General features: G+C 41.4%; 1 protein-coding gene across 2 annotated transcripts in view; it reads right to left on the bottom strand.

Annotated features, from left to right (window-relative positions):
• The window catches only part of KIF5C (kinesin family member 5C), a 69,917-nt gene that overhangs the window by 16,214 nt on the left and 38,922 nt on the right, over positions 1–14,781 (bottom strand). For both annotated transcript variants that reach the window (XM_048080980.2, XM_048080981.2), the window contains exons 13-19: positions 13,104–13,172; positions 9,049–9,255; positions 7,690–7,836; positions 5,479–5,667; positions 2,473–2,590; positions 1,891–1,967; positions 425–534 (exon numbers count right to left, since the gene is read on the bottom strand). In XM_048080980.2, coding sequence (XP_047936937.1) covers positions 425–534; positions 1,891–1,967; positions 2,473–2,590; positions 5,479–5,667; positions 7,690–7,836; positions 9,049–9,255; positions 13,104–13,172 — 917 coding nt within the window. The remainder of the gene's footprint in view (positions 1–424; positions 535–1,890; positions 1,968–2,472; positions 2,591–5,478; positions 5,668–7,689; positions 7,837–9,048; positions 9,256–13,103; positions 13,173–14,781) is intronic.

Below are 14,781 nucleotides of genomic sequence, written 5' to 3'. Positions count from 1 at the left end.
AAAAAAAAAAAGACTATTTTTCCAAGTGCTGGTGTATTCAAATAAGTTAAATGCCTACGTCAGGAAGATGTATTAAGGAGGTGAAAATGGGACATATTTGAGTGTGTGACAGGATAAGTAGCTATAAGAGGCTCTCAAAACCTGTATTTGTCAAATCTGTTCTCCTTCAAGCTTCCATTAACTACAACAGTATTCTTTTCTTCTCCCCAGTTTTAAAGAATTGTCACAGTTCCTCACTAAAGAACTCAACGCTTTAAGCCACGATGCAAAATAGTTAGAGGGTTGGCTGTTGCACATAAGGATACTACTTTCTGTGAGTCTCTGAAATACAGAGATATCAATTAGGACTAACAAAACCAACCATAAAATAGTCCTATAGTGTCACGGAGCAGTACAGGAACAGAGAAAGTGATAGTGAACATACTCTCTGATTTCATCAATTATTTTCTGTTTCTCTTCAATTTCGTCTCTCAGTCTGGACAGCTGCTTCTGATGGGCTTCCCTGTGACTCTCCATCTGCTGCTCCAGTGCCTTCTGCAGATTACAAAATACAAACCCATACATGAAACAAAAATCGTGTAACTCACCTACAGTTTCTTTTTACACATCAGCTAAATCAACCTATCTTTCTGGATTCGAGTGAAACTTACCAAATTACAACGATGACAAAACTGCAGCTACTCAACTACACATTTCATTCAGGCAGTTTTTAGCAGCACAGTTACACCACTTACTACTCCTTTTCTTGCAAAAATAGTGCATATGGAAAACAGGGTAAGCTAAGGGGTCTTAGAATATCAAGTGCCAAGAATGACACTTTTTATCAGCTTCCTCTGTTTATTCACCAGAAAATGTGTACAGACATACCTGTGACAGAATTAAAACCCAAAGCATTCTGCCCCTCTCTGAGGATTATTTATCCACAGCCCTGTTATTTAAATTGTAGGATTAAATATATTTCAAGTGGTAAGAAAAACGGATTCATCTCCTTTAGATTGCTAATAAATGTTTTTTTTTTCTTCTTCTAACTGTAGGAAATAACTGTACAGTTGTTTAAATAACTTTAAGTTTTTATAATGGAGGTAGAAGTTCTCAAGCTGACAAGCCTCTATCGCTATCTTTGTACAACTGTATTTTTTCTTTTGCATAACTTGTAATCCCATCAGAAACACTACTTGCACATTATTTGCTAATGTTTCCTCTTTGCATTCTACAGGAAGAAGAAAATATCAGAAAACAGGTTTAGATTTCATTATTATTTCTAGGAGACGGTCAAAATCCTTGCCAAACAATTTGGGAAAGTGGTCTGGCCTCTTTTTCATTAAATTTTAGTTCCGAAATTATATTAACCCCAGTAGCCTGATGCACTGCTTAGCAAATTGCCTTTGAGAGCTCCACTGACATAAAATTAGAGTAACATAGAGGTGCATCAACTAAGTTTTCAATCATACATAACAAAACTGTTCTCAACTGTGGATGCAATGTACTGGGCCTTATTTTTCAGTTCTCTGTTCATATGATGTGAGGAACCAAGGCATCTCCGATTAAGCAAACACAGCCCACCAAACCTCTCTACTCTCTGAAGCTGGCTCAGCGTACAAGCTGGTCTCAGAAGACACACTCAGGTCAGATACTTGGGTTCTAACTTACTTTTTTTCCTTCATCTGGTCACCAGCCTCAATACTAGCAAGTTCGCCAGCTTCAAATTGCAAAGGTCACTCAATCATAAGAGGTCACGTTGTCAAAGAGAAGTCAGCAATTCTGACAGAGGCTGAAAGGTTTTTTTTAAAAGCACGCAACATGCAAGGAAGACAAAATTACACCCTAATTATTAGCTAATGAATGATCTCACTGAGAAATCCGCTTTAAAATTGCAGCAGGCAACACTACCTTCATTTCCTCTGCATCCTGAAGCCGGGTCAGATGCTCCTTCTCCTTGTCTTTGAAACTGACTTCATGCATTTTTTCTGTTTAAAGTTTGAGACAGTTAAGAATTAACGAAACAGTTCTAGAACTTTACTATGTCAAGCCTTTAAAAAAAATATCTGTGACGGGGGTAGGCCAAAAGGGTTAATTCTGGTTTTATCTCAAGTGTAACGTACAAGTGCAACGCGTTAAATATTCTAAATCACAATTTTATGACTTCACTGCCAATACAAGCAGACAAAAAATATTGTAGGACTACAGAGGCAACAGTTCAATGTCAAAGCATGACCTGCTTAATCAGGTCTTCCATGACTTCTATCTGTGTGCTGCAAAGCTTAGGGCTAGATAAATGAACTCAAATCCCATCTGTTCCATCATATTTCTATGACAATGGGGATACACATATGACGAAAGTAGAACAGGGCGGAACAATCAAATGCTGCAACGGTGCCAGGTGAGCTGTATGTACAATGCTTTTGTCCAAAACTGAATTTTCTGAGATACAGTTGGTAAAAGAAATGAGGACCATAAGACCCAACTTCGTACCTTGAGCACGCAACTTGGCAAGTTCTTCGTTGAGAGAATCCTGCGACTCTTCCAGCTGCCTTCTCTTCTGCTCCATATTTTGCATGTAGTCTGTGAGGGACTTGATCTTTGCTTCATGCTTTAAAGACAAAGGCAGTGGTAATGAGATGTGAGCACTGCCTCTTATTACCAAAGAATTCAGGTACTATTCTACATAAAGGAGAAAAATAGAAAGTTCCCCACATCTGGCACTGATGACTAGGAGAAAATACAGCAAAAGATCTGAGAAGGAGGTAACAGATCAAAACAGACTACATTTTTAAAGGCCATTCTTAATAGCCCAAGATACGTACTGAACAATACAGTTGGTAATTCCAAGATATCATTGGAAGCTCATGACTTGGCATTAAACAAACATCAGCAGCTTTCTGAAACCAGCTGAACACTGGCCTGGAATAAATCCTGAGCTTGCTTTCTGGACGCTTGAACCTGCATAAGCTCAAACCAAATTTCCACCCTCTATCCTGATGGTTTGTTTCTTGCTAATGTCCTTTTGAATTAAAAGGGCTTAGACTCAAAACAAAATAGTGAAGGACATACTGAAAACATCAAGAATTGAATGATAATATTCTAACTTGGGGGTAAAACTAAGTAAGATAGTGTCCAGGAATTATTACATCCTATTATTAAGGTCACTGAAGGATTTGTAGCTCACTGTTCTCAAAGTTCACCTTGGGAGAGAGGGGTTGAGGCCTCTGAGCTGGTGTTACTCCTGTGCCCCAGAGATCAGATTTAGAGAGGCGCAGTCCTTAGCAGGAACTAAAGCAGTCCAGAGCCTGCAGGCAGCAAGGTCTCCAGGAAGAAAAGGGCACACATGGAACTGCTTGCTTCAGCAGCAAGTACTCTAATAGATCTCTAAACCTGACAGGAGACTTGGTCAAGTCCCAGCTTGGCTGCAAATGTTGAGGCTCCAGAGCACAGACTCTGGGTACAGCACACAGCAGTCATGCACCACCTCCTGGATCAGCTTAACCCAGTAACTGCGTAGCCCTGTGTCTTATTTCGATATGGTACCATGGTGATTACGTGATCATCACCATATAGAAGCATGCTGAAACATCTAACGACGTAAAAGGCACCATACATAGGAAGCTTAGTTGTGGAGCTGCAGACCAGTAAGGGAAGAGCAAGGTGTAAACACACGTTAGCAAACATAAAATTGCCTCCAACTGAACCCCAGAGCAAGGAAGAAGAAATCAGCAACATAAATGTCACATTTGTCTCAGCAAAGTGCTTCAGCTGCTGACAGTGCTCGCTGTAATGCCCTCATCAGCAACATTAGAATGAAACCACCAAACTTAGGACTCGGAAGAGCAGAAGAAGCTTGAATGTAACATCAGGAAAAAAGATAGAAACTAAAGAAATGTGTCACAATTTTAATGGTATCATTATTGCCATTGAAGCCTCTTCTGCATAAAAATATTCATTTTTTTCTACAATAATTAGATCTAGACTAATAAATAGGCTGTTAAGATTCAAATTATGCTAACAATAAATTTTGGCTTTATAGATAAGGCTTTCAGCATAACAACATTCAGCTTCTTCCTGATCTTAAAAACAAATAGGCCTCAATATGCGCTTAGTTGCAGGGCTTCCAAAATGGCAAGGCAAGGGGATCACCTGCTTGAGGGTATTTCTGCTTGGTTTCTTCACCATGTTAAGATACAATAGAAATGTAGGGGGGAAAAAAAAAAAAAAGAAAAAAAAGATGTGGCCTTGGAGTCTTGCCTCTTATGTTACATCTTTCCACAGCCTTAGATAAGTCACTCAAATCCTAAACCTCCGTGTTCCTGTCTACAAATAGGTACTGAAGACAGGAGTTAGGTCATGTTTATGGAAAGCTCTGAGCATTGAAGGTTTAGGACTTCAGTGTGACTTCAGTCTAAGAAGAAAAACACCAACCCTGTATAGACAGACAGGCTGGCTTCCCCTTACTGCTTTACTGGGGCAGCATAATCCAAACCATGGCTGAATGAAACCGTCCCACCAACACACTGCTGATACCTTCGTTCCCAGCTGCGTTGCTGAGCCTTTTTTTGCCAGCAGAAGCATGCATATAAGCTGCTTTAGGAGTCAAACCTTAATCTGCTTTCCTGATGCAAGTTCCCAAGGAAAGGGAGCAGGACAGATTGGCAGAATGCCTTTAGTGGCCATGTCAAGTTTAAGACAGAATAAAAAGCATAGCCTTACTTAACATTTTTGGACAGCCAACACCCTCAGGACTCCAGCCTCCCGTTAATACCGAGAAGCATGCTTACAGCTATTCCGGCAGACCTCAATAAAGACATTCTGCTGCAGGACAAGAGGCTGTCCTCGCTCCAGGTTTTCTTCGAGTAACTGGTAGCAAATGACATACAGTAAACTCCAGTTGTCTCCTCCGCTTCACACGTGCGGTGATCAAAGCAGCGTGTCGAAGCGGTTAGCTCCCCCCTGCAGAGCGCTGCAGCATGCGTCGCTGCCTGTAATGTGCCACCCACTGTGAAGCCTGCCTGCCATCTGGATTTCTAACTTACATGGTAACGTTTACCATGATGAATTATCTTTATACGTACAGATTGCTGCCCAGCTATCTGTTAGCATACTAGCAGTCTAGGTACTGGGGGCTCTCTGAGTGTTTTGCTAGTGACCCAAACAATCGCTGCTTCCCTTCTCAGTTTGCTTTAACGTGAAGGTACAAGATGCAAATACATGATGAGGAAATCCTGCTGAGGAGGATTTTCGCTATTATGCCACTGAAAACATTTTGAAATCTGCAACAGGAGGACAGAATCTTACCACAGAATGTGCTGAAAAACACTGAGGGGGAGGAATGGGAAGAGAGAAAAAAAACACCAAAACAGGCATGAGAAACAGCACTCTGCGCCCTGAGTTCTCATTTCGCACTCCTAACACTCACATTTCATGAGGAAGAAGACTGAGAAAGTCATCAAACCCTGCCTCAAAGGGAGAAGGAAGGAGCAAACATACTTGTGAAATGAGGAGCTGGCAAGCTGCAAGCTCCCTCTCGCTGGCATTCATCTTCCTGTTGGAGTCCATCTGGGCACTCTCCAGCTGCTTGCTGCGGTTCACGAGAGATTTCACCTCAGACTTCATCTTGCTGATGTACAGCCGGGCCATGGTGAATTCCTCTTCGATCACCCCGTTCACATCTGCTAACTAAACACACAGAAAATTGCAATCTTAAAGGTATCTAGAGATAGATACCTTCAAAAATGAGAAATTAAGACTTCTTCTCACGATGTGCTTCATCAATTCAGTGTTTCAGCTAAAGGTAGTGACTGAAGATCTACAGTAATGAAGCCCTCCACAGTGACAAAAGCATAGTTTGGAGAAACTTTCTCATGTCACTGGCACAGGAAATTTTCCTCTTTCAAGCAGTTGGAAGCTGGAGAGCATTTTCAAGGTACTTCTTGAAGAAATCTCCTCTTGAATGGTTGTGTTCCTTCAATAAGGAACTACAAGACAGGCATTGGTCTGAAAATTTTACCTGGCAAGAGCAAAGTAGTTCCACTCATCTCTAATTATTAACATAATTCTATTTATACATCATTTCCTTCCTTGGTTTAACACTGTGCCTTTTATTTCTGTGTCTTTCTCTTCATGATTTTTCTTCAGCTACTTAATTCATGTAACCCACTGAAGAGCTGCAAAGATTCTTCTTGAGCATATGGATAGCAATTTCATCTGCTTTTTGCCTCTTTTCTAGCACCAAGGGGAAGGTAACGTGCTGTATCTTCTCCCAACAACCTAAAAGATGCTATTGCCACTAAAACTCTCAGTCTGGTCTGAAATTAGACACACTTTGAGCAAGCTGCTAATTGCCAGCAAATTTGAAATTATTCATCTAAAACCCTTTCAATCTTGCCTTATTTACAATGACAGCTGTCCTGTAAAATGCTGACATCTTAGTTGCTATAAAAATTTGTATCAAACAGCCTCCATTTGCAGAGATTTCCTCTTACAGTTCCTATTGAAATGGCCACCAGAGGTTGCTCTAACATCTAGCAAAATTTGGTCCTGTGGTCCTGGAATCTGCATAAACACACCAGGCAGCAGGGATTTCATCCTCTGCAGTAAGAGCAGACTGGATCATCTGCTGACCTAAGGGGGCTTTAGCAGAATATCAACAATGCTCAGAGGCAACCCAAAGCACCCCAGCTGCACACACTCACTCTTACCTTTACAGTATGAAAGGGTTACAGGAAAGATCATCACTCAAAATCTGAGGAGTGAACTAAAAGCATGAAAATGGAGTGCGCTACAAGTAAATTACATACATCTCGAGAATCAATTTCTTAACCAGTTTTAGCAACTGTTTTGTTTGTTTGTTTTCCCTCACACGGTGTTCAGTGGACAGAAAATTCGACATGAACATCATGAGAAAGATTTTCCAGGCAATGACAAACTCCAACAGAGATGTGCCATTTAGCAGTGGCCATGTAAATCTCCTCTGAGGCCCAAAATTTTGTTCATTTACAACATCAGGAGTATGACAATGGGAGCATCTACCTTCTCCATCATATCTGCAAACCCATGAGCCTGATAGCAAACAAATTTCAAAGCAAAGCTGGCCAAAATCTCCACCATCTCCAGGCTCACGCAGTTACCAAGGGTTCTACTGTTTCAACAACCTCCACGCCCCTTCTTACCTTCCAACTTTAGAGGAAAATGATCCTCTGTATTTTTCCTCTATAAAGGATATTCACCAGTACACAGAAGTTAAGCTTGTCCTGCTGTCACAGAATCACAGATATTTATGTGGTATATAGCATGAATTTACTAATTCTGAAAATCTCTCTGATAAAAATTATTTAGATTCTGGGAATGTTGGATCATGCCAGATAACTACGGAATAGGTCTATGTGTGTATTGTTTGGGAGGAGAACCCAGCCTAGGCCTTGGAAGGCAGAGTTTAATAAATGCATCAGCACACAGATGGGCTGCATTAGTTTAGCCCCAGACACTGCGCTGGGAATCAATGTGGTGATTGTGCGCACAGACACTGACCATCTCTGACACAGACAAAGATCTCCTCAGTGTTTTACACTGTGCTCTGCCCCGGGTTTAAGCAGCAGTGTCCGGGGAGAAGGGCTGCTGTGTCACACGTTCTCCACATTCCTTATTTTCATATGGCAGGCGGTGCACACTGGGGGGAAGCAATCAAGACAGCCAACTTACTGTTTTAACATCGTTAGTACCAATGATCCCTCCAATCTCTCCCAGGTCTTTAAGCAGCAAGTTTAGGATTTCTGTAGCTCTCTTCTTCTGGTGGTTACTGAGCTCCTGCAACTGGCCCAGCTCCCTCTGGGTTGTTGTCAGAACCGTCTGGAAAGATGTAAGAGCAAAAGTTACCCTCCTTTCCTCAGATCCTCTCTATTCATACAGAAACCTCATTGAGTAAAACAAAGCGGAATTTCTCCTCTGGACATGATAAATTCACCAAACAATTCACTATCCAAAATATCTTTGCTTGAATAAAACAGCAGAGATAAAGCTGGGAGTTAACGGTGGCTCTGTAAATTTCTCCCCGCTTCGGTGCATTTCAATAGTGCCACTTTTGGGCATCGGTTCTCCCGTGACATCTGGGTTACAAAGCACCGTTTTATATTTTCCTGAACCTGCCCACTGGCTCAATGTACTGACACTTACTCCAGCGGCACACAATGCCACCTTGCCATAATCCACTTTCACAACTCACTTGCTAACAAGGCTACTTTAGATCTATTAAATGTAGTAAATCCTGTAAGAATCTTATTTGCATAATACATGTCAAAGGAGGTTAATCACAGAGAAACAGGTACAGAAGGATATAAAATTCATTATTTTTTTTTCAAATGGATTTCATAGTAATCTGTTTTATTAAAGTGGATAACAAAATCTTATATGCTAGATACACATGAAATCAGACATCTTAACAACAACCTCCTCAGTCTGTGCAGGGAATTAAGGAATGAGGATGTACTAAGCTTGTTAAGCCAATCTTGATTTTTCTCAGATCAGATTTTTTCCTTACAATCGATACATCAGCTGAAGAAAGCTGATTTTTTTCTAATGCTCTTCTTGAGGTTCCCTGCTCCTCAGCGCACAGTTCAGAGAAACACGGAATGATGCAATTTGCATAAAGTAGCTTTTCACATCTTTCTTGGCACAATACAATTTTGAAATGATCAAAACACAGACTGGCCAGTTCTCACGTTCAGCTCAGTCGCTGACATGGGGTGCAAAATACAGAGGTTGCAACAGAGCCACAATCTGCCATGAGCTTTCATTGAGCGGTTTCTGAATTATCTTTATTTTATCCTTTAATTACGACAGAAGAGAGAGGGTAGCATCAGCAAATACAGACCTTTTAATAGGTTCTCTGCTACTCCAGTCTTTAACCTATATACCTATTAAACATACCTGGAGGCAGTATCTGAAAGGTTCCTGAAATGGCACGGGCTAGCAATTATCTGTGAAATTGTATGGAAATCTTTAGAAGAGGTGCAAAGTTAGGGGAAGAGGAGGGAACCAGCATTACAAACTGCTTGCTCTTACACTCTTCTGTGCCAGTTCATCGGCCAGCTGCTCGTTGGCTCTTGTTTTGTCCTCCACTTCTTGGGATTTCTGGTCATAATTGACAGCTAATTCTTCCAGGGCTTGAAGGACCTCTTTCACTTCATCTTTTGCAGCTTCATTCTCAATCTGAAGACGGGTCAGCTCCTCCTGAATCTTCTCATAATCTCTTCTGGTGGAGGCCAAAAGCTGGAAACCAGATACCACAGAAGCATAAAACACCCAAGAACTCATTCAAAAGATAACACTGAAAAGGGCAAAACCAAAGAGAAAGACAAAACGCGAGCAGGCAAGCGTGTGTACAGAAAAGAGAATGCAAGAGAAGATTCCTGCTCCTCTACCACAAACACTATCACCTTCAGCATAAATGCATATGAAGGAAGCAAAAAAGGCTTCAAACTTCAATGAAAAGAAAAATCAGAATCAAATCCTATTACAACACAACGCTGAGGCAAAGAAGCTTATATTAAGCGGTATCATAGCTCCAAGTAAATTTTTTGCCCTCAATCCAATCCTGCAGCTAGGACAAAAAAAAAAAAAAAGAGAAAAAAAACATCCAACCAACAACGAAGTAAAATACTTAGAGCTGAAGAGTTGCAGCTTCGAAGTGAACCAAATAAAAGGGTTCTCTGAGGCAGCCTCAGTGATGTTATGGCATTAGAAGCATATTTTGATAAACAAATTTATGATGATTATTTTTAGAAATCGCCTGAAGCTTGATGCTGATGACAGATTAGCCATACTTATTTGCAAAGTATTAACTAAAGAAAATACAGACTTCATTTTAATTTAGTCTTTGCACACCACTAAGAGATTCAATGATAGCGCTCAACTGTAGGAGTTCAGTTGCACAGTCCTACCCCTTGCCCTTGCACCACTGCGTTGTATTAATGCATTAAAGTCTTGAAAATTCAGATATCAGGTTCTTAACAGAAAAACAGGCTCAACAGTAGTCATATAGTGCAGAAAAACGTGAACATAAAGCAAAGGTACCACCTACCAGTTAATGCTAGTATTGTACTTTTGGTGATAACAACAAAAATCAGGACTTATATTGCATAAAAACATCAAACAAAGCAATAACATACAAAACTTAGTAATTGCACACACGAGACACAAGAAGGAATTCATGCTCAGAAGTCATCCTAACAGCAAAGTTTGGACAAAAGGCTCACTTATGGCCAAGCCTTCCACGGAATGGATTACAGCATTGGTGTCCTGTAGCTGTCTCAGGCAGCAGAACAGGCAGCATCACTGACGTGTGCTGACCCGGCCAGACACCACTCACCAAAGCACCATAACAACTAAAACGTGACTTGACAAATGGCTCTGCTGCAGGTAGGAGCCGGGAAACCTCAGCGGAGGGACTCGTGCTGCCCTGCCCCACCGCCGCCCTCCAGCTCCTCGCTCCCAGGCCATGAAGGTCAGTGGGGACCCCGTCCAAAACAGAAACATCCCTCTAAAACCAACCACCCAAAAGGCGGATGGCAGAGACGACGCTGCTTTTTTGGCTCGGAGCGCTAATGGAAAATAGGAAACCAACGAGCTTGCTTCAGACACTGGCACGTGCCCAAAGTGGCGAAGAGAGGATTCAGATGTAAGGGAAATTTATCTGCTGGTAATGCTGTAGCCTCAGAAGTGCACTCAAGTTACAAAAAAAACCCACTGAATTGCCAAAGCCAGATGGCATGTAAATATTTAAACAACAAAATAGCTTAAAATAATCTTTCTACTAAACACAGATGGAACTATTATTTACATTTACTTAAGAAAATTTCTGCGTGAATATTACTGCGACTTCAAGTAAAGGGAAGTGTTATATATCACCTAGAGCATAAACACATCTCCCCAGAAGATTCTTGTTGATATAACATGGAAAAACATACCATGATTTAAAAAGGCTACTCATAACATTGTGGTGATCGGTCAGAAACAAAGGAATTCCACCTAACGGGGACGGCTGCTTTGGGGGTGAGGAAGATCCCCTCCCATCCTCAGTGCTGAAGGTCTGTTTCTGAGCTTTACTTCCCATGTCACAGACTCCCTGCTCCTCAATTTGGAGACTCGGGTGTTATCATTATGTCCTCACAAGAACCAAAAAGCCTGATTTTATTAGAAACCGACCATTTGAAGGTCAGCACCCCGAAGCAGAGGGGTGTCACCACCCCAAAGCGGAGGCACTGGAAGGTGAATGCTTGGAGCCCACCCACCCCAGAGACACTGGCTAGGAGAAGCAGCCAGTGGCGAAAAGGTACCAGAAGATACCAGTAGCAGCACAGTGCCATCTGTGGCAGGCCTTACATTTATAATTAACCTGCTAGCTTAATCAAGCAGAAAAAAGTACTCTGGTTAATTAGGAAGAAGCACAGTGAGGCAGCTGCTCTGCAGCACATATATCAAGGAGCTAATCACGAGCTGTAAGGGAGAACAGGTACATCACTCCTGCAGCGCAGGTGAACCTTGCATGTGGAAGACAAAACCTTGAAAAATTCAGTTCAATTCCCCTAAAGGGGAAAACAAAAACACTGCGTTAGCTTTCAAAGGTAGGAGGTGGACAAGCTCATCAGCTGAGCCAGTGTAACCTTCCAAACGAGCGGTACAACACCAGCTTCAAGGAATTCGGGAAGTCAGAAAAGCTAGACTGTAATGTGGGGAAAAAAAGGAAAAAAAAAAGAGAAGAGGGAAAAAGTGGTCAGTAAAGGAAGGATCAGAGGTCACTGAAAACTTCTTTCATCTTCCACAACTAACACTGAGTATGGAACAGAAAAGGGGGTGGGGAATAAGCCAGCACACAACATGCTCCCAAATATGTGAAACAAAGAAAGGAATGCAGATCACCTTAAAAAATAAGACTCAAGAAAAACCATGAGGAGAAAGATAAGGTTTAGATGAGAACAGTGATGTAAGATGAATGGGAGAAGCGAGATGGCCTAAATAATACGCATCCAAAAATAATGTTGCTGAGAACGCATAAAATGCTGCTACATCTGAACAGCCATGGACACGGGCAGCATGTAAAGCAGATTAATCAAAAGAAAGTTGTGGCAAGTGAACAAAGAACTTAATCATAGAGCAAAATAAATCTGGTCAAAGTAGCACATCAGTCACAAATGACAATTAACAAATATTTTTATATGTTGTTCTCTCCCTGTTAAGGTACCTAACCTCGGAAACCCTCTCTGAGTGCTTGGATAAAGATTGAGGCATGGACAGAATCATTCTTCAATTATAAGGCTGTTAAAAAAAAAAAAAAAAAAGGAACAGAAGGGATAAGTGAACTCCCACACCAGGGTTATATTCCTGGTCTGAATGTTCCGGATTCCCACAATTTGAAAAACAGCATAAAACCATCTCTCAATAAATATCACAGCAATATTTGGAGAACCCAGCAATTTGGTGTTAGTGCCAGATTTTACATCTTCAAACCTTCATATACAAGCGACAGATAAGGAAATGACTTGACTATCCTCTTCCCCAGCTAAAAAAGCACTAACATTCCTTCTGTGGATAGAAACAATCAAACAAAATGTTTAAAATGAGTAATCCAAGATTTCAGAGCAAATCTGGGGCAGCACCAATAAGAGATTTTTCAGTGTCAAAGATTTCTCTCATTACTTTCTCTAATTGCCCATGCCAAAATAACGAATATCCATAACCTATTACCAGCAGTAATTTTTACACTGTCAAACAAGGAAATATGTTAATTATCTACTGTCCACAGTATACCTGAAAGGATGCAGGCATATAGAAAAAATGCTTCTGAAGTGAAGAGTACTGACCACACCCCTACCTTGGTACCTCCAGTGTCACTTCCCAGCAGGACGGTATGGTCTTACAAGGAGTTATCAAGGCTCAATGCTCTTCTGAGGATATTAGGAAATTTGAAGTTTAAACCTAGCTGTAACCTGAGTGTCTCTTACTGAATTTTAGCCAGTTAGTATGTACACAGCTAGCCAACAACTGTGACAAAAATCACTAAACAAGTGTCCCATAAGCAAAATGTGTTTTTGTTGTTGTTTTGTCGTTTTCTTCCTTACCTCCTCTTGATCCAGCATTTGTTGTTTTAGTTTCTCAGCCAACTGGCTTTGCTGGTTGATTTCGTCATCCTGCAATGAAATAGGGTTGGAGATTTTTAGTTTCTTTTCACAGTTCTCTTTTGATTGCTTTTATTTCCCCTCTCTGGAGAAGAAGGAAGAATAATGCCACAGCAAACCTTGCGCAGGTTTGAGTGGCAGGAAAGAGAAATACACACACAGAGCTGCATTGTAAAATCAATGCCTGCACGCAGCTGTCTCTAGTACAGACCTAAGCAGTTGGCCCTGATTAGAAACAAAAGACACTGATGTGGTAATAGCTGCACCTTAAGGTTTGCAAATGACCAAGGGACTTTTACAACATCTATGTCATGTGTTTATAGAGCTACAAAAACATACACACCCACACACTCTGTCACCCTGTCCTCAAAATCAGCAAAGAAAGATCATTAGAGACAGATTTATTAACTAACTGCAACTTAAAACTAACTCTGAACTGCAGGAACGAAAGAGGAACCTCTAACCAAAACACACAACGCAGACACCTCATCTGTAGAATTTGCATCTCCCCATCCTAGAACGTAGCAGAATTGGCATCCTGCTCCATCCAAGACCTTAAAGGAAATGCTCGCAGGTAATGCACATCCAGGAATCAAATTTTACTGGCATTTCCACTTCTTTGTTAAGACAATGTCCTCATGGTTAAGAGCCCATCTTAAATCCAGATGAGAAATTGCGATGGACATTGCTGTACAAATCCTTCCTCCAAAAAGGCTCAGGAGGCACACCAAGCACAGCAACTGACCGGGTCCATCTCTGTTCTCGTGAAGGAACTTGCCGTGGTAAACCCTAGATTTTTTTTTTGATTGAGTGGACCCAGTGTGTTTCACTGACAAGCCGGCTAATGGCTTGATTCCTGATAGCAAATACGGCTAATGAGCAGAATACACTGAACCGCTTGCTAACGTTCAAATAGCCCCAGATCGGACTGAAGAGTGACCTACAATGTAAAAAATAAATGGGGATATTTTGTTTTTGTCTGGGGGATGAGATACCTTCTCGTTTTCTACAGCGCTGCAGTAACTCACCAAATCACGCTTCCCGTGTTTCCTAAGGTAAAACACAAACCTGCCCCTACCTCCTTCGAGACTAATCGAGGCTTTGCTACGGTTGATGAGGGAAAGTGAAAGAATGACCAACTTGTTTTTCTTTCTCTAATCAATATATAAAACCTACGGAGCACTACAGGGAATGCATTCTCCATCCCAGAAAAGCTCTAATTTCTTAAAGACCTTAACAGGTACTTACGTGCTACCAACACGCTGCTTTGTGCACTTGCAACCAGACTGTGCCGAGACCTCATGCCATGGCACAGCGGAGCTAAGGCTCAGCACAGCTCTCCATTATCCCCTCGGTACTCAGGAACAGCCGAGCGTTAACCATTAACACACAAGGAAACGGGGCTTTTTCTGGCATTGTCCCACTAATTACACTTGAAAATTAAAATTAAGTTTTGATTCAACGTTAGGGTGAGGCTGAAAACTTTTGCTTGGTAGAGTTTAAGCTGTTCTCATTCATCACGGTCAATGTTTTCAGTATGCCTTTTTTTTCCCCCCTTCTTATCTTCACACGAGCCAAAGCTATTAACAGCAAGTGCTCGGTAGCTGATAGCTCTAAGTGC

This window comes from Anser cygnoides, chromosome 6 (assembly GCF_040182565.1).
Source record: "Anser cygnoides isolate HZ-2024a breed goose chromosome 6, Taihu_goose_T2T_genome, whole genome shotgun sequence".
In the NCBI taxonomy this organism is placed as follows: domain Eukaryota; kingdom Metazoa; phylum Chordata; class Aves; order Anseriformes; family Anatidae; genus Anser; species Anser cygnoides.
Note: the sequence above shows the minus strand (reverse complement) of the source record. Positions and strands in the feature narration are given on the sequence as shown.